The sequence below is a fragment of the Erythranthe guttata genome, chromosome 13 (assembly GCF_056151865.1).
Source record: "Erythranthe guttata isolate IM_541 chromosome 13, IM_541, whole genome shotgun sequence".
In the NCBI taxonomy this organism is placed as follows: Eukaryota; Viridiplantae; Streptophyta; class Magnoliopsida; order Lamiales; family Phrymaceae; genus Erythranthe; species Erythranthe guttata.
The window spans coordinates 14,496,424-14,518,382 of record NC_142545.1 but is presented as its reverse complement, the minus strand read 5'-3'; the positions used below and the strand labels follow the sequence as shown (position 1 = coordinate 14,518,382).

Genomic DNA, 21,959 nt, shown 5'->3' with positions numbered 1-21,959 from the left:
TACACGATACTTAATATTTTGTTGCCCCTATTGCGGTCATTTTTAACGTGTGACTCATTTTCTATTACTCCGTTTTCAGTTTATGTGGGCGTAGGCTTCAATAAGAAAGACTAACCACCAAATATCATTATTATTTATTTCCGTTATTCAAATCTAAAGTTACTTTAAGAATATTGGGAATTAAATTAAATACATATACATATTATTAGATTTAGTAGTTAATTATTGGACAAAAAATAAAGTACGTAGTAATGACATGGTTTTGATTTATTTGGAGGCCGCCATTTAATATAAGAAGAATGCATGCTTAAAGATGATGAAAAATATAACAAATGGTGTTGAACTTGAGGACCAAAAATAACTTTAACTCTGGGGTCAAACAAAGGAATATTATATACAGTATATAATATATATGAACAAAAAAACATATTACAACTCTCGACCAAACAACTACCTGGACTTCCCAGCCATTAAATGTTGACTCTAAAGCACTTTCTCCATTATGCATTGACTTCATCCAGTCACCACTTTACTTTGATTATAGAATTTAGGGATTAATTTCCATTTAATTTAATACCGGTAATAAAAGGTTTTGCAGATACTACGTACACCCGTTGAAATATGCATGTTGAGTGATCGTGCACTGTTGATCTGCAACATGATAAAACACATGTACTTTATAGATTCATGGTGTAATTAATTCGCCTGATACTTTCGTTACGTGACCATAATAAAAGAAGAGAAGGACTCAGTGAATATTCAACACATGCACTCTATGTATAGCTAGTTGTACGTAATATATAGTTTGTGTGGTATATAAATTACGCGTTGAATAAATCTAAAGTGCTTTCATACTTGTGATCTATCGATCAAGAATGTGAATTCTTTATTTAATTTCTTGCAAACATATTCATTTTAAATTTGTAATATCAATCAAATGCCAAAAATTCAACATTAGGGTAAAATATTGTCGTTACGTATCCCTATATAAATCCAAGGAGGATATAGATAATAGAAAGCGGACAATCGTGACCAGGTCTTAAAACTTGCAATTTCTCCAAAATTTAATTTTATAAAATAATTCAATTTCAAAAGTTCCGTCTACACATGAACTCGATAAATTATATTTCACAACCACATATGTATGTAGTTACTGTTTAATGTTTAGCCTCCAAATATGGACTTAATTCTGGCATAATTAATTAAAGTCAGCAACCCTGGTTGGACTTTTTTACCCCCATAGCCGGTTTTATTAATTCATAAAGCGTGACACCGATTTCAGCAGCTAATATGGAATATTGTTCATCTATATATATAAGCAGTTTACTGATAAAATGAAATATCACCAAAACAATTGCCAAAACTGATTCTAATCATACCATTTTCACACTCTTTAATTTCCTGCAGCAACCTCATAATTAATACTTGAGCACAGGCTGTGTTTCGACTGCGTTTCCCAGTATCAGGTACGAAAATCATATTTTGCCACCTTTTATTTGCATCCCAACCATTTATTAAGTCATTAATATATATATATATATATATAGATCAATTTTTTTTTATAGTGATAATTGTAATTTTGAGATTTTAATTTTAATTATAGTATCTAATTTAGTATGTTATATCCTGCATGTGATATATGTGCACTTGTATACATCTATCCGTTATTTATATATAAACATATATACTCCTTTTTTTCTTCATTAAATGATATGTGTGTGTATATATCTATAGACACACACAGGTTATTTGTATTCTATATATGAAAGAAACCTTATAATTGATGTAACATTTATATGTAGCCAACAAAGTGGGTGTGTTAACTTTTAATTTAGATCATATTCGTGCATTAATTATTGATTTATTATGCAATTAATTCTCTTATCGGCTTAGCAAGAATTTTGGGCGATTTAATGAATAACTTTATGTTGCTATCAATTTTTCTGTGGTTGTTATGAAGCAAATATCACACATGAATTTTCTGATGTATGGGGATATTAACTATTTTAATAATATTATATTTATTATGAGGCATGGATATAACGTGTATAATTTATCTACGTAGTTTACCATTGGGTATAATTATCTGATGAAGAACTATAAATTAAGTTGTGAATAATTAACATTTGGTACACCTCTGTCACTTTAACTGTTAATTTTTTTTATTTTTATCGCCCAATTCATATTAATTAATAACAGATGAATAATGATGATTAATAATAAAAAAAAAAAAAAAAAATTCATATACAGTAATTCAATAAACATATGATAGGACGGAGTGAAGCCGGCTTTACCAATATAGGAAATAACCAAACAAGACAATCTAAACAGATAAAGTTCAGTATAATAATAATTATGTTTAATTAAATTAGGTTTTCTCTTCTTTTCTTTTTTTTTGAAAGTAGGTCTTATTATTTGATAATTGTTCGACCAGTGCAGTATATTCCTTTTTTAATTGAGCTTCAATTATGGGGAAAATTAAATATTATCTTAATTTATTTTAATTATACAATGGAATATATCATAAATATATAAAACGAAATTAATGAAATTTAATCTTATCTTGTAACAAAAGGAGACGTACACTAAAAATATGCAATCACTTTACAAAAAAAAAATTAATTAAAAAAATAAGCAATGAATTATTTTCACAACTGTAGAAGCCAACCAAAGTTTACTGTCTTCCATTTACCTTTTGGGGTCGTTGTGTATCTATTTATATTTTGCAATTATGAATAGTTTAGTAGCCGCCAAAGTGGGAAATTAATTACTTGCACCAAGTAATTCCTTTCCTTAAATACTCCAAACTTTCTTCCACGAACAACCTCATTTATCATTAATATTACGTATATACCCCCATATTAATTTGGCCTATAAATAAGTTGCACCAATATTCGCTTACACCACAATCACTCGAATTTATAAGTCTATAGTTTCTACAACAAAGTTTAGTGTTGTATACTATCATTCTTATTTGCATTGAATTGTCATACAATCTTCGTCTTCCTAGCTTCTTCGTTCTCTCTCTCTCTCTAAGGTGTTTCATCTCTCTCTCTCTCTCACTTTCTCTCTCTAACCATGTTATACTAATACTCTTATTTATATATATATATATGATCAGAACTAATAATCAATTGGCATATTTGTGATTATATATTACAACAGAAAGAAGAATGTGGAAGCTGAAGATAGCTGAAGGCAATGGGCCTTACCTATACAGCACAAACAACTTTGTAGGCCGACAAACTTGGGAGTACGATCCTAATGCCGGAACCCCCGAAGACCGCGAATCCTTTCAAAAGGCTCGAGACATATTCGATCAAAACAGGAAAAAGGGATTTCATTCATGTGGTGATTTGTTCATGAGGATGCAGGTATATATACATATACATATATATGTATCATATCATAGTCAGTATATATTAAAATAGAAAATTATATGAAAAGTGATTTTCAGTTTTTAAATTCTTGTACTTTGTTTGTTTGTTATGTCCAACAGCTCAAAAAGGAAAGTGGAATAGATCTCGAGAGCATACCACCGGTTAGACTCGAAGAAAAGGAAGAAATAACTTACGAAACCGCTACTATTGCTGTGAAGAAAGCTTTGCGGTTAAATCGAGCAGTTCAAGCTAGCGACGGCCACTGGCCTGCCGAAAATGCAGGGCCTATGTTTTTCACTCCCCCACTGGTACTACATACTACTCATTTTTGTTTTCCATTATTTATTTGGTATTACAAAAAAAATATATATACATATGTTTATATATCATGTGGTGTAATTAAACAGCTTATAGCATTGTACATAAGTGGAGCAATCAACACAACTCTGACATCGGAGCACAAAAAGGAGATGATCCGTTACATCTACAACCATCAGGTGCTTATTTATCATAATTAATTACGGAATTAGCTAGTACTTCATCACCTTAATTATATAAAAACACATGTAGTTAATTATTATGATAATCTAATGGTGGTGGTTGGTGAAAGCAGAATGAGGATGGAGGGTGGGGATTTTACATAGAAGGACACAGCACAATGATAGGGTCGGCACTTAGCTACGTTGCATTACGTATACTCGGAGAAGGTGCTGACGATGGCAACGGTGCTATTGCTAGAGCCCGAAAATGGATTCTTGATCATGGTGGAGCTACTGGAATTCCCTCTTGGGGGAAGACCTATCTTTCGGTAACAAAATTTAAATTAAAATTCCCAAAAAAGAAAATAAAAAAAGAACTCAATTTTAGGACATGTAATTAACAAAATGGTTTTAATTGGATCAGGTGCTTGGAGTGTATGAATGGGAAGGTTGCAACCCACTTCCCCCAGAGTTCTGGTTGTTCCCTTCAATTTTACCTTATCATCCAGGTAAAATTATATATGTGACATATAAAATATTTTTTTTTAATATGTAATTGGAATCTAGCTAACACACTTTTTTGAAACATGAACTACAAATGCAGCAAAAATGTGGTGCTATTGTCGGACAACTTACATGCCAATGTCGTACCTTTACGGTAGAAAATACCACGGACCAATCACGGACCTTGTTTTATCCCTTAGGAACGAAATTCACGTCAAGTCCTATGATCAAATTGATTGGAATAAGGCACGCCATCATTGTTGCAAGGTTCGTAAATTCGATCGACTACGACTGAATCTAATACTCTAGTAAAAATAAATAAATAAAATCGGGACATGATCAAATGATCTAGAAATTGATTTTATTTGTTAAATAAATACAGGAAGATGTTTACTACCCACACACATTCGTACAAGATTTGCTTTGGGATACCCTAAACTACTGCACCGAGCCGGTGATGAAGCGTTGGCCGTTGAATAAGATTAGACAAAGAGCTCTCGACAAGACGATTAAGTACATGCGCTATGGAGCTGAAGAGAGCCGTTATATTACCATCGGATGCGTCGAAAAAGTAAGTAAAATTCAACGAATATCGAATCGTCTACATGACAAAATTTAGAGAGACTAATGACAATGAAAAAAAAATAAAACTATGTTGTGATTACAGAGTCTGCAGATGATGTGCTGGTGGGCCCACGATCAGAACTGCGATGAGTTCAAGTATCACCTAGCCAGGGTCCCTGATTATTTGTGGCTCGCCGAAGATGGGATGAAGATGCAGGTACTAATTAATAACCAAATTATTATAATTTTTTTAATCTTTTATTGTCAATTGTAATAATACATATATATATGGTGATTAATCATGGGACTAATTAAAAGGATGTTTGTAATTTGTAGAGTTTTGGAAGTCAAATATGGGACAGTACTCTAGCCACACAAGCAGTTATTTCGACTGGCATGGTTGAGGAATACGGCGACTGTCTTCAGAAGGCTCACTTCTACATTAAAGAATCTCAGGTTCGTTTCAAGAAATCGAACCGTTTTTTTTTTCTTTTTTCTTTTTTTTTTTTGTGTGTGTGTGTAATATTTGGTTAAAAATTAATCTGAATTAATTCCACAATGTAGATAAAGGAAAATCCGAAGGGCGACTTCAGGGGCATGTATCGTCATTTTACAAAAGGTGCATGGACTTTCTCGGATCAAGATCAAGGATGGGTTGTATCAGACTGTACAGCTGAAGCACTAAAGGTACTTACTTATATTCATCATCTGGTTAAATTAAAAATAAATAAATAAAATTGTAAAGAAAGGAAGAAAATTTGACAGAAAAAAAATGCTAATTATTGTTGCAGTGCCTGCTGTTGCTCTCACAAATGCCGGCTGAAATTTCGGGAGAAAAACCGCCGGTTGAGCGCTTGTACGATGCGGTGAACGTGCTCCTTTATTTGCAGGTACGAATTACCTTTTGATATATTCATTTAGGCACTCAAATGAAATCCTATCTATTTTGAGAGTTTAAAGTGAATTAATTTGCAATATTTTGTGTGCAGAGTCCTCTGAGTGGTGGATTTGCTATTTGGGAACCCGCAATTCCGCAACCATATTTGCAGGTACGGATTACGAGAGCCATCTCAAAATCCGGACCCCACATTTTTAATATTGTTTGCGTAAACAAGTGCAATTTTGATTTTTGATATATAAGGACGCAATTTTGCTACATATCTTTCAGGTTTTGAATCCCTCGGAACTCTTTGCTGACATAGTCGTCGAGCAAGAGTAAGAGATATTAGCTCTCATTTACTCCGCATTTCAAATAGAATTTTCGATAAATATAATAAAAAAAACCTGACTTAATTTTGTGGTTATAGGCATGTTGAATGCACTGCTTCTATAGTCCAAGCCCTTATATCGTTCAAGCGTATGCATCCAGGCCATCGGGAGAAAGAAATCGAAAACTCTGTGGCAAGAGGAGTTAGCTTCCTCGAAGAAAAGCAATGGCCTGATGGTTCATGGTGAGCTTTATTCTTTGATTTTTAATAAACTATACTATTATTATATATGATGATAAAATATTTGAATTTATCTAACCGGAAATACACGTGCAGGTACGGCTACTGGGGTATTTGCTTCCTGTATGGCACATTCTTTACGCTCGGAGGATTAGCTGCAGCTGGCAAAACATACGAAAACTGCGAAGCCGTTAGAAAAGCCGTCAACTTTTTCTTGTCTTCGCAAAATGAAGAAGGTGGATGGGGAGAAAGCCTCGAGTCCTGCCCAAGCATGGTAATATTAATAATTCCACTAAAACGGAAAAAAAAGCCGAAATTTCTTCATCGAATAAAATACTGAAATTTGAAATTTTTTTGGTGATAGAAATACACACCATTGGAAGGAAACCGCACGAATTTGGTGCAGACATCATGGGCAATGCTTGGTCTTATGTATGGAGGACAGGTTAGTTCGTCGATCTTTTTTTTCGTTCTCATAAAAAAAATTAAAAAAATAATGGAAATGTATTTACCGATATTTCTGATAACTGCAGGCGGAGAGGGATCCGACGCCTCTGCATAAAGCAGCAAAATTGTTGATTAATGAGCAGATGATTGATGGAGATTTCCCACAACAGGTAAACCATTTTTAGCTTTGTTCTGTTTCAAAACTAGTATTCTAATTTGTGAATGAGAATAATTAATGAATCAACAATTAATACAGGAAATCACCGGAGTTTACATGAAGAACTGCATGCTCCATTACGCGCAGTATCGGAATATATTCCCACTGTGGGCGCTGGGAGAGTATCGTAAACGAGTCTGGCCATCTCAATCCCTTTAAGCAAATAAATATGAAGAAGAAGCTCACAGCCAATGTCAAAATTATGTAGCATAATAGTTCAATTACCAAGTTGTTCTTTTCTTCTTTTTTCATACTCTATGTATACTATCTATATATATATATATATATCTCAACGTGAAATGTCATGAATGTATTGTAATGTTGTGCAAAAATTTATAAGCAATTCATTTGAAATTCCTACTTTTTTGGTTAAAGAGCATTTCATACAAGTTACAGCTTTAGCAGCAACCGAAACGACGTAGTCTTCCTCTTTGCAATTAATGCCAAATCTGCCCAAAATGTCGTCGTCCCCATCATTCAAAAATTAAATCAGCAGTGTTTATAAGATGTACCTTCTCAAAAGCAATGGACATAGGGGTGGTAAACGAGCCGAGCCGACTCGTGAGCTCGACGAGCCGGCTCGTAAAAAGCTCAAACTCGGACTCGAGGTTTTCGAGCTCGAGCTCGAGCCGAATTTTAGTTGTTCATCGGCTCGCGAGCCGGATTTATTATTATTTTTTTATTTTTTATATGTTATTTTTATTTAAATAATGCATAATAATATAAAATATTATAGAAATAAATACAAATATTAAAAAAAATATATAATCACAATTTAGTTTTATTTTGTATTTTTTTAAAATAATTTTTAATAATAAAATAATAATTAAAAAATATTTAAAAAAAAAAAAAAAAAAAAGAGATTGGGCTCGAGCTCGACAAAATTAACACGAGCTCGAGCTCGAGCCAGCCAAAAGAGGTGAGTTCGGCTCAAGCTCGGCTCGTTTACACCCCTAAATGGACACCGCCCGTTGTCAAAGTTACAGCTCCATTCACGGACGCCGCCAACGGCTGCACCGCCCTTAAGCGCCGCCACTAATGTCAGGAAGCGCAGCTCTCCTCAGCTATCAAACGGAACTCCCGAGAATCGAGTGATTTCCTTTCAAGGACGACCAATTTTCAGTCTACGCAAATTGGTAAGACGGAGTGGCGTATCTAGTGTGGTCCAAGGGTGTGCTACTTGTCACGGACTTGTTCCCTCAACAAAGAACCGTGCGGCCTTAGCTCCTTCTCGCCCCTCGCGATAGCTAAGTCAGCCTCTCCCGAATTGTGTTGCTCGAATGCTAAGTGATGGAAACGAAGAAAGATAGTAAGAAGACAAGAGAGTTGGTAGAAGAATACTTTATTGGATTTGTTGGTGAATGATTACAAATGAGGTCCCTACCTCTATTTATACAAGACCACCTCCTCAATGGACGGTGGAGATCGATATGATCTAACGGATGGGAGTGGAACAATCCCTTGATTGTCTCTACCTACCACCACCTACCCTACCTACCAAAAATAGCTCTACCTACCACTATACAATTGGGCCAACTTGGGCCTAACCCTACTTGGGCTACAACTTGGACTCTTTGTAACCTCCCCAACCCAAGGGAAATCGGCAAGGGGTTGGGTCAAAACTAGCGGGCCGTGACATCCTCCCCCGCCTAATCCGGCGACGTCCTCGTTGCCTCGAATAAGTTGGGACGATCTTGAAATTGCCCTCCTTGACAAGTCGAATTAGCTCCTTGGCGATTGGATCATGTTCGAGCCCTCCTCGGATCACGTCGGCCAAGTTCCCCCTTGTCGAGCTAATCGCTGCGAGTTCGGCCTTTCTACTCAAAGCATCGGCCACAACGTTTGCCTTCCCCGGTTTGTACTCCAAAACGTAGTCGAACTCCGCTAGAAAGTCTTGCCACCGTGCTTGCTTTGGCGAGAGCTTCTTTTGCGTTTGGAAGTAGCTCGTGGCAATGTTGTCGGTCTTGACCACGAACGGTGCGCCTAATAGATAATGTCGCCATACTCGAAGGCAATGGATGATGGCGGTCATCTCCTTCTCTTGGACCGTGTAGCGCCGTTCCGTTTCGTTGAGCTTTCGGCTCTCGAAGGCGATCGGATGCCCCTCTTGCATCAAGACCCCTCCAATTGCAAAGTCGGAAGCGTCCGTGTGCAACTCGAACGACTTCCCAAAGTCCGGTAGGGCGAGGACCGGCTCTTGGCTCACCGCTGCCTTTAAGTCCTCGAACGCCCGTTGGCATGAGTCGGGCCACTCCCACGTCTTGTTCTTCTTGAGTAAGTCGGTTAATGGCGCCGCACGTGCCGAGTACCCATTTATGAACCGCCGGTAATAATTGATTAAACCAAGAAAAGATCGTAACTCGGTTACCTTAGTCGGCGGTTCCCACTCGGTGATAGCCTTGATCTTCGCTCCATCCATTTGGAGTCGCCCGTGCCCGATTATATGCCCCAAGAATTGGACCTCCTCCTTGGCAAACTCGCACTTCTCTTTCTTCACGAACAGCTCGTTTTCCCGAAGTACTTGGAAGACGGTGCGAAGGTGGTTGACATGCTCCTCCATGGTATTGCTATAAACGACGATGTCGTCCAAGTAGACCACCACGAACCGATCTAAGTATGGATGGAAAATCTTGTTCATCAGAGTGCAAAACGTTGCCGGGGCATTGGTTAACCCGAACGGCATGACGAGCCACTCGTAAGAACCGTATCGAGTGATGCACGTTGTCTTTGGCTCGTCCCCTTCGGCAATGCGAACTTGGTAGTAGCCCTTTTGCAAGTCCATCTTCGTGTATATCTTGGCTTTACCAAGCCTATCGAACAAATCGGCTATCAAGGGAATAGGGTACTTATTCTTAATGGTTACCTTGTTTAGCGCCCGGTAGTCCACGCACATCCTCAAAGAACCATCGTGCTTCTTTTGGAATAGGACCGGTGCGCCGTAAGGTGCCTTCGATGGTCGGATCTTCCCCGTCTCGACCAACTCGTTAAGTTGCTTTCGGAGCTCCTCAAGCTCCGGCGGTGACATGCGGTAGGGAGCCATGGCGGGTGGCTTGGCTCCCGGCTCCAACTCGATGGCATGATCCACCTCCCTCCTAGGTGGAAGCTTGTTGGGCAAATTTGGTGGCATCACGTCTTGGTTGGCCTCCAAGACGGTTTGGATGATCGGTGGTGCGTCGTCCTCTCTGTTCACGAGCGGGCTTTCCTCCTTTAAAGTGGCTAAGAATGTCGGCTCGCCCCGTCGAACTCCCTTGGCAACTTGCATGGCCGACAGTTGCCTTGGTTGTGTGCTTTCTTCCTTAGTGGTGCCGTTGATGGCCGGCACCATGCAAGGTGTCCCCTTCTCTAAAATGCAAACCGAATTGAAACAAGGCATTGGGATAGCCATTACCTTGCGGAAGAAGTCCATGCCTAGCACCACCTTGAAATCATCCATCGGTGCTACCGAAAAATCCACTTGGCCCTTCCAAGTGCCTAAGTGTAGCTCCGCGTCTCGTGCTACACCGTTGACCGGTTGTGCTTTAGCGTTAACGGCCTTGAGCCAACCGTCTCGTCTTGCCCACCGTAGGCCAACCCTCTTGGCCTCGTCTTCGGTGATGAAGTTGTGGGTCGCTCCCGTGTCCACCATCACCTTTGCTGGGGTACCGTTGATGCGGGCCTCCACGTACATCAGCCCCTTGCTTGATGTTGCCGGCATCGGATTAGCCTTTAAGGCGTTCAGAAGTTGGAGTGATCCCATGTGGCCTAGCTCCTCGTTTGTGTCTTGCTCGGCCTCTTGTTGTAGGAGTGCCGACAAGGACCCCATCTTGGGACATTGACTCATCGCGTGCGGCCCTTTGCACACGAAGCATCCTCCTTTAGGCACAAACGACTTCTTCTTCTCTTCAAGTTGATGGCGTGAGGATGGCTTGTCTCCTCCCCTCGAGGTTGACGCTCGCCTTGGGTCTCGGTTGTCTCGGTAGTCCCGACCATGATTGTCCCGTCTCTCTTCTCCGCCTTTAGTCGGGCTCCACTTCTCTTTTCGCAACGGCTCTCTCGGTTGATACTCGGTTAAAGACTCGGCGGCGGCAATAGCTTCATCGACGGATTTGATGTCTCGTCGGTGGAGTTCTTGCTTGGCCCAGCCTTGTAACCCATCGGTGAAGTGGAAAAGAAGGTCCTCCTCGGAGAGATTGGGAATTTGAAGGGTGAGGGTGGTGAACTCCGTCACGTACTCGCGGATCGAACTTCGTTGCTTGAGTTCCCTCAACCTCCTTCGAGCCTCATAGACGACGTTCTCCGGGTAGAAGTGTCGCTTGAGTTCCCTCTTGAACTCTTCCCAAGTATCGATTCGGCAAATGCCTTTCTCGATATCGGCGTGCTTTCTACGCCACCATAACATTGCCGTATCGGAAAGGTAAAGGGAAGAAGTTCTTACCTTAGTCGTCTCGTCGACTAGACCGATACCCTCGAAGTATTGCTCCATCCTCCATAGGAAGTTCTCGACTTCCTTGGCGTCCCTTACGCCGTTGAATCCCGTTGGCTTCGGGCAGTCCACCCTTGGACTCGAAGTAGCGCCAACGTTACCGTTAGCGGCGGCCTTTTTGCACAAGGCCAAGTCGTCGCGCATCCCCTCGATGCTCTCTTGGAGGGATTGGATGACGGCCTCCAATCGATCCAACCGTTCCTCCCGCAACGCCTCATTGTCCCTAGACAAATCGAGTTGCTCGGCGACGTGATTCTCCAACACTCCCGTATCGTGCTCGAGCTTCTCGAATCTTTCGCTAAGCTCCGCTATGGCGATGTTATTCTCGAGCCTCTCGAGTCTTTCGCCATGATCTGTTAGCACGGCCTCGGTACTGGTACTCTCCCCACGAGCCTTGCTGTGGTCCCTCTTCTTCTTGTTGTTTACGTGGGCCTCCCTGCCACGTCCCTCGGTCACGTACGAAATGTCTTCGACGTTCGTCATCGCTTGAGAATTCGATCAACACAAAGCCCTTAGCCGGGCTCTGATACCACTTGTCACGGACTTGTTCCCTCAACAAAGAACCGTGCGGCCTTAGCTCCTTCTCGCCCCTCGCGATAGCTAAGTCAGCCTCTCCCGAATTGTGTTGCTCGAATGCTAAGTGATGGAAACGAAGAAAGATAGTAAGAAGACAAGAGAGTTGGTAGAAGAATACTTTATTGGATTTGTTGGTGAATGATTACAAATGAGGTCCCTACCTCTATTTATACAAGACCACCTCCTCAATGGACGGTGGAGATCGATATGATCTAACGGATGGGAGTGGAACAATCCCTTGATTGTCTCTACCTACCACCACCTACCCTACCTACCAAAAATAGCTCTACCTACCACTATACAATTGGGCCAACTTGGGCCTAACCCTACTTGGGCTACAACTTGGACTCTTTGTAACCTCCCCAACCCAAGGGAAATCGGCAAGGGGTTGGGTCAAAACTAGCGGGCCGTGACATACTGCACACCCTTGATTTAAAAAAAAAATTATTTCCTATATATTTTGTGTTATATAACTGTAAATGTAAAACCTGGCCAATGCAATGCTGTAGCTGAACTGGTTAAGTGCTTTATAGAATTCTGCAGAGATACAGGGTTCGAGACCTAACCGAAAGTCTGAGCTTCTCTATTATTTTTTCTTTTTTATTCCTAATTTTCCATTACATACAATATTTCAATTGTTTTAAAAAATGTTGAATATGTGGGTATTTTTTAATATTTAAAAAAAAATCTCCTAATATAACAGATATTTTGCTATTTGTATCTTTAATTTATTTACCATTTCTTTAATATTAAATATAATATAAATTATTCCAAAATTCAATATTTCAATTGTTTTAAAAAAATGTTGAATATGTAGGTATTTTTTAATATTAAAAAAAATCTCCTAATATAACATATATTTTGCTATTTGTAACTTTAATTTATTTACCATTTCTTTAATATTAAATATAATATAAATTATTCCAAAATTCTAAATATTGTATATATATGTATTATTTCAATTTTTTTTCTAAATTTACAACTATGTGGGTTTTTTTTTCTTTTTGAAAATTCAAAATTTGCTAATGAAACGTACCTTTTGTCACTTGCAACTTTAATATGTTTACAACTCCTTTAATATTTTCACCAATTTTATGTCTAAATATTTTCTAAATTTGCTCAAAAATGGTAAAATAATCCCTTTAAATTTAAAAATTTTAAAGATTTTTTATTTTTTAATGTGTACAGTATTCAAAAAAAAAAAATTCGGGGGCGTTGCCCCCGAACCCCCGTAAACTATTAGCCAACCATTATATTTTTTACTATATTTAAGTTCGAACGCCCTTGACAAAAGTTCTGGATTCGCCACTGGTAAGACGTAGTGCTTCAAAGAATGTACTTGGAGGAAACGACGCGGTTCTTGTATTTGTGATCTAATTTTACAGGTTATGTATTCTTACCATTTTTGCCAGGTCATCATCCGTACAGCAGCATGATCCACCACTGAGAGGGGTGGTAAACGAGTCTACTAGGGGTGGTAAACGAGCCGAGCTAGCTCGACAAAGGCTCGAACTCGAGCTCAGATTTTTCGAGCTCGAGCCCAAATATAGTTGTTCGCCCAGCTCGCGAGCTGGTGTATTTTTTTTATTTTTTATATATCATATATTATTATTATTAATATAAAATATTATAATAATAATATAAAAATAACATTGAAAAATAAAAAATATATATAACTACAGTTTATTATTTATTTTATAATATTTTTCATTATACTATAAATATTTTTTTAATAAAAATTTAATAATAAAAAAAAACATAATGAGCTCGAACTCCTCAAAATTGAGCTCGAGCCCAAAAAAAAAAATAACTCGATAAGCTCGAGTTCGAGCTCGAGCCTGCCAAAATAGCCGAGTTCGGCTCGTTCACACTCCTAGTTCATACAACAGTTTTACAGGTAACAATTCACTGAATTCCATAGTAATTAAGGCTTCTAAATGTTCTCCATTTTTCACCGCTAATAATCTTTTCACAGATTACAACTTATGGTCCAATTTCCAGTGCTAGGCCCAAATTAAGGTAGAACCATGGGCCTATTAGTAGCAATAAAATTCACAACTAGTACCTCTTACTTTAGGCGTCAGAAATCAGAATAACCTAAAAAAAAAAGTTAAAAACAGAGAACTAATTTGAAATTAGGCATCTTATATATAAAAGAAAAAAACTCGGGCACAATCTTAAAAAACTCTAACTGTGTATCTGTAATTATTTATTTTTCTACTAAAGTTTTTACTATAATTTTCAACAATTATCAATCTCTTATTTTTCATCAATATATCTCAAATCTTAAGAAATAAAGATAGAAATTCGATTTGTTAAATCTTAATTTATATATTTGGATTATATGCAATATTTCAAAAAAACTAATGTTATATATAATATGAATAATACTAAGTTATTAAATTTTACTTTGTACTATATTTTCTTATGATGTATTATATTGATTATTTTTTTCATTTTTTCAAATAATATCCCGTGCATCGCACGGGGAAAAAATGCTAGTCAATTAATAAAACATGTAAGCTTAGAATTTTGGTAGGGTACGGGACGACGACGTGGTTTTACGGGTGTGGCTAATGGGCTAATTACATCTGATGGTCCTTGTGCGGATTTGGGCTGGGAATTTGAAGTAATGGGCCCACTTCATTATTCAGGCCCAATATATTGTATTCTACACAGTACATACACACATCCTTGTTGTTAAAGACCACCCTGATAATTTGAATCTTTTAATTCAAAGCACTAATAAATTTCTTATTATATAGTATATACATCATCATCTCCTGTGCATACATCTTCAAGCTGAGCTTCATCTTAGATTTATTGGTTGCCTGCATGACTTGGGCAAATCACACACAGTTTTTCCATTTCAATTATATTGTACGTAAATTTATCGCGCTATTATTTTAATTTTGGTCCCGGCAAGTATTCAGGTTTTGCTACTGTAAATTACAGCATAAAATGTTCTCTCAGGCTTTCCAACTTTACAAGAAAAGAATAAAAAACTTAATTGTGGATTGAATAAGAAAAATGGGGTTATATATATATATATATATATATATATATATATATATATATAATGTCATGAGTTGTTTGGAATGAACCGGCGATTTGATTTTATATACTTTGATCTAAACTAGTAAAAATATCTAAAAATGTGTTTCATTAAATTATATTGTAAAGTAAATTAAAATTGCAAGTTGGCCGGGTAGTAAGAAAACAAAAAAAAAAAGTTAGAAGTAGCAAGAACCAAATTCCAAACAATAATATAGTAAAGCACGAGCACCAATTGGATAGTAGTACAACAAGTTGCTATAAAAGTACAGTACCAGATTCCTCCGTGTTTGATGGAAAACACTGCATATCCAACGAGGCCACTATTATTATTAGGGGTCTTTAGCAATAAACCCCTTAGATGAGTAATAAATGGTGATATGTCCAACCCTTAAATCTTTCTTTGTGATAAACCCCTATAAATATTAATTCCAATACTACCCTTCTGAAATTAGAAAATCTCCTACTCAAAAATAATCCATCCCATTAATACACGTCCCTTTCCTTAAATAATGCCAAAATAATAGTAATTTTTTTCCAACTCAATATTCAAATCCCTTGAAATTAGCCAAATAATTAAAAAAATAAAAAACCACCTTAATATACTCCATAAAATCAGCCAACAAATTAAAAAAAAAAAAAATTGCTTCTTCACATACAAAATCAAAACCCACGTGCAAGATGAAGTTTTTTTTTTTAATTATTTTTTTTTCATATTTTTTTAATATTTTCTTAAATTCTTTTAAACGAAAAAACTGATTTTTTTTCCCGACAAGTTTACTACGCCGAATATGACTATAGTTGAATAAGATTATAGGCATATTTTCTTAATTTTTTTTAACGAAAAATTGATTTTTTTTCCCCGACAAGTGTACTACGCCGAATATGACTATAGTTGAATAATACTATAGTCTAATATGACTATATGTGACTATATCAACTGTAGTCATATTCTTTCTTTATATTGCATTTTTTAAAATTTTTAACTTCAAAATTCCAATTATATAGTGAGGTTAAGTGATGTTTATCAAATTATATAAAACAACTAAAATTCCCTATTGTTTAGGGAAACAATGCAATCAACATCCACACAAAAAGATCACAAAAAATCACAATTTGAATCTTGTTATTACAAGTCAACTTGAAACGAGAATATAGAACATATTCGAATATGACTACAATGATATTCAACAGTAGTCATATTCGAAAAATACATAAATATGACTATAGTCATGTTGTTGCTACTGTACATATTTGAACTGTATTTTCAGATTTGGAAAAAAAGAAAAAAGAAGGAGAAATTGAAAAATACATAAATAAAAAAATTGATAAAAAATCATTATATACATATATATCGACTCCACTAACTCAAGTATGATTATAGGCTCCCTCTCTCTCTCTAATATTTAAACACACACAGTCACAATGAAAAAACCTTAAATGCCAAAAGTAATCATGAGTTGCTGAGAAACTTCCAAGAACACGAAAACAGAAAGTAGCAAAAAAAATCGAATAGTCACATTCGAACCAGACTGTAGTCACGTTGATGTTGCTGCTTCAGATCTGGAGAGAAAAAAAAAAAGAAAACAATTAAAAATAACGAAAGGAAGGTGGTGTGATATGTATGAGGCGACAACATGAGTTTTTTGGGAGGTTTGATACCGTAGCAAGTCTTGACGGCATTCGAACCAGACTGTAGCCAATAAAAAATTGAATAGTCACATTCGAACCAGACTGTAGTCACGTTGATGTTGCTGCTTCAGATCTGGAGAGAAAAAAAAAAGGAAAAAAATCGAAAATAACGTAAGGAAGGTGGTGTGATGTGTAGGAGGCGACAACATGAGTTTTTTGGGAGGTTTGACACCGTAGCAAGTCTTGACGGCATTCGAACCAGACTGTGGCAAAAAAAAAATCGAATAGTCACATTCGAACCAGATTGTAGTCACGTTGATGTTGCTGCTTCAGATCTGGAGAGAAAAAAAGAAAAAAATCGAAATGAGAGGTAACGAAAATTATGTGAGAGAACGAGAGGAGAGAGAGATAACGAAAGAGAGAAATCTGGAGATTTAAAGAGAGAATTAATGTAATCCTACAATCACGTGAGAGGTTAAGGAAAATAAATATTGCAATTATTTTAAAAAACCTACCTATAAGGGTAGTTTTGGCTTATCACATTTATTGAGGGGGTTTCACTAATTAAGATTGAATTTTGGGTTTGTGCAAAAGTCTTAAAAGTCAAATGGGTTTTACTCATAATATTTTCCATTTGAGGGGGGTATTGCATATTTCCCCTTATTATTATTATTATTATTATTATTAGCTACATCGTCCTCCTCCTACATATATGCACTTGGAATTATAAGTAATAACATGTTGGGTGGGTAATAAAATCACGTGCGTGCGTTTGCTTTTCAGAATTTGAGTGTGTGAAATAATTAGGACAATATATATATATATATATATATATATATATATATATATATATATATATATATATATATATATATATATATATATATATATATATATATATATATATATATAATTCTCTTTAAAAAGGCTTCCCAAACCAATCTCTTTTTTTCCATCTATTAAATCCCAAAATTTGGAAGTTTCAGTTGTACGCGCTCGCGCCGCTATTCCAGATGCGATCGAGCACGCTCGACACTTGAGCACCGTATTCAACATTCATTGTTCATCCGGTTGCTTGCGCAATCTACGTCTTATGATATTCATTGTCGAATTAATTACAATATTGTCTATCATAAATGAGTTTTTTTTTTTTTTTTTGATTATAATAAGCTCTTAAACGTCTTACAATTTTCTATTAGCATCCTATAAGCTTAGGGAAACACCCTCTTAATGTTACAACAAACTTGTTTGAAATTAAAGTGTCACCACGCCAATGTCATCCTCCTAAAACTGAGTTTTCAAGAATATGCAATAAACATCATATACACAAAATTTTAATATTTGTAGCATAGGCTAGTTGGAAGAAGGTTATACATATATATAGCATGTTACAATATTATAACTATTAAATTAATACTAACAAATTAAGATATGTAACAATGTTATATATAAGTTAAGCACATATATACTGCGTTGATTCTTGGATATATATATATATATATATATATATATATTTATATATATTTTGCATGCTCATCTATTTACAATTTTATTTATCATAATTATCTCAAACGCAAAATTACAAAACAAAAGATGATCATGGTGTCTGAATTAAGCAACAAAGCTGGCCCGGTTTCATTACTCAATAAACTTGTTTTGGACCCCATGTATTGTCATGTCATGTCATGTCATGTCCCATCATAATATTATATTATATTTTATTTAATTAAATTAAAACAATACAAATTGCAGCCATATTCAAGAACAGATGAGACCAAATCCCACGAGATGCAAATGTAATAATTAATATTAGATTATGATTATCATTTATCAGGCGAGCTGCTGTTTCGCACCGCGCTGTGGCACGAGCACGAGAGAGAAAGAGAGAGAGATGCATGTATGGAGATTTCGCAGCGGTGTGCTTTAATTTGAGGATTCTTTTTAAGTTTTCAGCTTTAATATAAATATAAATTTTATTTAACTCATCCCTCTCTCATAATAACTTCGGATTCAATTAACATTATAACAACACTGTAGTTTGTACTTCGCTTTTTTAAAATTTTATATTCATGTCGGGGAGGAAAGAACGAAAAAGAAAATGTAACATATATATATATATATATATATATATATATATATATATATATATATATATATATATATATATATATATATACAAAAGCTAGAATAATACATATATAGAGAGGACAAGTATCAAAATGACTTTACAAAAGCTAAAATAATACAAGTATCAATGGAAAGAAGAATCTCAACAAGTGGGTATATATATATATATATATATATATATATATATATATATATATATATATATATATATATATATATATATATATATATATATATATATATATAGATATAGAGAGAGAGAGAGAGAGTACATGCATTTCCGTTTATAACTCATCGTCTTTGAGTCCTAGGGTTTTCGTCATCCAAAACCAAAACTAGCGACATATACATATATATATATATATATATATATATATATATATATATATATATATATATATATATATATATTAGACTAGGAAAAGGAAAGAGAGAAAAAAAAAATTAATTTGATGTCTAATCATCATGCTGTGCTGGCGGACATATTGGATCCGTTCACTCAAACAACGGACATGCAAGTAATAATAAAGGGTGGTAAAAAAGTTGTTAATGGCAGTACGTTGAAACCTTCACAAGTTTCTACCCACCCTACTGTTCATATTGGAGGGGATGACTTGCGTCACTTTTACACTCTTGTAAGTTGTACGTATATATTTATATTTATATATATATATATATATATATATATATATATATATATATATATATATATAGGGCGATTTTACATTCGGAAAATTCCAGTTTCAAAAAAGTTGAGCTCGTAAATATTAGATAAAAAGGGATACGATCACACGAATTGAGATGCTGTAATAAGCTTATTGTGAGTGAATCAGATGATGTGCGAAACAAATTTATAAATATGATTGAATATATATATATATATATATATATATATATATATATATATATATATTCTCTTCTAGTTTTATCCGAATTAAGCTAGATCGATGTATCAAGTTCCAAATAATTATTAATATATATTTATACATGTATGTCAGGTTTTGGTTGATCCCGATGCTCCAAGTCCAACCAATCCAATCCACAAGGAGTACTTGCACTGGTATGTATTAATATATCTTGGAAGTTTTATTTAGTTTTCAAGATTTTTTGCTTTCAGTTTTTCATTCTACTCTCAATTCGATAATCGGATAATAAAAAAAAAGAAAAAAAGAAAAAAAAGAAAATTCAAGCTATATCTTTAATTCCAAGCATTATTTTTGCAAGTTACGTTCTAAGTTATATGCAATATATATATATATATATATATATATATATATATATATATATATATATATATATATATATATATATATATATATATATATATATATATATATATATATGGTTAATTTATTGAATTTGTTTGAAAATTAAATCAAATACAGGATTGTGACAGACATACCTGGAACCACTGACACAAGTTTCGGTGAGCAATTTTACAACATACTATATCGTTCCATCGTGACTTTAATTTTAGATGTACAAGAAATATATATTTTCTTATTAGTGTATCATGAATATTATAATGCACCATTATGATTAATTATTTAATTATTCAGGAAATGAAATAATGACTTATGAGGTCCCTCAACCAATGTTGGGAATACACCGCTTTGTTTTTGTGTTGTTTAAGCAACAATCCCGACAAATTGTGGTTGCTCCAGAGCATCGCCAGAACTTTAATATGAGAGAGTTTTCTCAACAATATAACCTTGATTCACCTGTAGCAGCAACATACTATAACTGTCACAGGGAGAATGGCACAGGAGCACGGAGGTTACCCTCTAATTAAATAATTAAGGGCAACTTTATCTCGAAGCGATTTGCATCTACATCTACCCTACTACGCATCATAATATTTACTTAAATGTAAACTATGTACGAACGTCCTATGTGAAATTAGTGCAACATGTTTCTTTTTACTGCTTTCTTTGCAAATAAATAGATCACATTTAAGACCAAAAAATATCATTTATGGCATAAATAAGTTTAAGGTTTCTCCAACGAGATATTTTCTGTACTAATGAATGATAAAACTTAATTACGCGATGTAGCACATTAATTATAAACTGCTGTACCCTATGCCACTTATCATATTTTTTTACTATTTCCCTTTTCTCGTCCACTTGCTGTATGCCATCGCAGTTTATTTTCTAACTTATGACTACAAATTAAAGTAATATTGAGAAGAAAAAAAAACAGTAATCGACTACGATATCCTATATATTTAGAAATTGATTATTATTTCAATTTTCCTTCAAATATCAAAATAAATTAATTGTATCTAATTTAAGTTATTATTAAAAATCGAATGAAAAAAAAAAGTAGCTGGATATTCGGAATTTCCATGGAGCATGGAGTCGGGTATAATTTTTACAGGTCTTTGAAGAAATAAATTTGGAAGAATAAGGCTCCGTTTGATTGCACTTATTGAGCCGCTTAATGGGCAAATTTCTGATTCGGTAAGCAGCTTAATGATTCAGGGTGTTTGGTGATGATTTATGAACGAGTCCAAATGGCTCTTAACCATTCAATTCAAAAATTGGTGCTGATCGAATAAGCCCATGATCTGAATGATATTTGGACATATATATCCTTAAAAAAAATACTCATATATTCCAAGCAATCACCCTCGTTTTTATTCCACTTGGACTGTAAATTTTCTTCTTCAACCAAAAATCTCTAAATTATTTCAAAATTTCAAACCTTCAAACTATTTTGTTACTTCTAGCTATTTTATTTTAGAACGTTACTTTATTTTTTTTATTTGTTCAGCATTTTCAAATTGTATTATAATTATGTTAAATACTTGAAATTTAATACACTTGTTTGATGTCCACTAAATTTTTATAGTTTAGTCATTAAGTTAATCATGCAAAAAAAAAAAAAAAAAAAAAAAAATAAACATATATGTGGCACCTAATTTAATTAACAAAATATTTTAGCATTTCATCAAGGTTATAAAAGTAAAATCACATTATTGAGACATTACATATCATCAGCTAACAAACAAGCTTAATAGTTGAATATTCAGTATTCAGACACAACTCTTAGCTATTCAGATATATA

General features: G+C 35.1%; 2 protein-coding genes across 3 annotated transcripts; both read left to right on the top strand.

The window, feature by feature from the left end:
* Positions 1–1,280: 1,280 nt before the first annotated feature.
* LOC105962472 (dammarenediol II synthase) lies at positions 1,281–7,413 on the top strand. Of its 2 annotated transcripts, XM_012986775.2 has the most exons (20): positions 1,342–1,573; positions 2,661–3,037; positions 3,166–3,374; positions 3,500–3,688; positions 3,788–3,877; positions 3,994–4,188; positions 4,284–4,368; positions 4,464–4,630; positions 4,746–4,934; positions 5,031–5,144; positions 5,264–5,383; positions 5,492–5,614; positions 5,719–5,817; positions 5,917–5,976; positions 6,096–6,142; positions 6,235–6,378; positions 6,472–6,649; positions 6,740–6,820; positions 6,909–6,992; positions 7,079–7,413. In XM_012986775.2, the coding sequence occupies exons 3-20, from the start codon at positions 3,174–3,176 to the stop codon at positions 7,196–7,198; spliced, it is 2,286 nt and encodes a 761-aa protein (XP_012842229.2). In that variant the 5' UTR covers positions 1,342–1,573; positions 2,661–3,037; positions 3,166–3,173; the 3' UTR covers positions 7,199–7,413. The 2 variants fall into 2 exon arrangements, with proteins under 2 accessions (XP_012842230.2, XP_012842229.2); XM_012986776.2 differs by lacking the exon at positions 2,661–3,037 and having other exon boundaries at positions 1,281–1,466.
* Positions 7,414–19,301: 11,888 nt separating this feature from the next.
* On the top strand, positions 19,302–21,015 carry LOC105962444 (protein VERNALIZATION 3-like). Its single transcript, XM_088811692.1, has 4 exons — positions 19,302–19,525; positions 19,889–19,950; positions 20,276–20,316; positions 20,450–21,015. Exons 1-4 carry the CDS (start codon positions 19,343–19,345, stop codon positions 20,680–20,682), a joined length of 519 nt encoding a protein of 172 aa, XP_088667818.1. The 5' UTR covers positions 19,302–19,342; the 3' UTR covers positions 20,683–21,015.
* Positions 21,016–21,959: the final 944 nt, after the last annotated feature.

Excerpts from the sequence above, each read along its gene's own strand:
- LOC105962472 (XM_012986776.2), top strand. The coding sequence starts at position 3,174 with ATGTGGAAGCTGAAGATAGCTGAAGGCAATGGGCCTTACCTATACAGC. Across the intron at positions 6,650-6,739 it reads TCGAGTCCTGCCCAAGCATG|AAATACACACCATTGGAAGG; the intron begins GTAATATTAATA and ends TTTTGGTGATAG. Across the intron at positions 6,821-6,908 it reads GTCTTATGTATGGAGGACAG|GCGGAGAGGGATCCGACGCC; the intron begins GTTAGTTCGTCG and ends TGATAACTGCAG.
- LOC105962444 (XM_088811692.1), top strand. The coding sequence starts at position 19,343 with ATGTCTAATCATCATGCTGTGCTGGCGGACATATTGGATCCGTTCACT. Across the intron at positions 19,951-20,275 it reads CACAAGGAGTACTTGCACTG|GATTGTGACAGACATACCTG; the intron begins GTATGTATTAAT and ends AATCAAATACAG. Across the intron at positions 20,317-20,449 it reads AACCACTGACACAAGTTTCG|GAAATGAAATAATGACTTAT; the intron begins GTGAGCAATTTT and ends TTAATTATTCAG.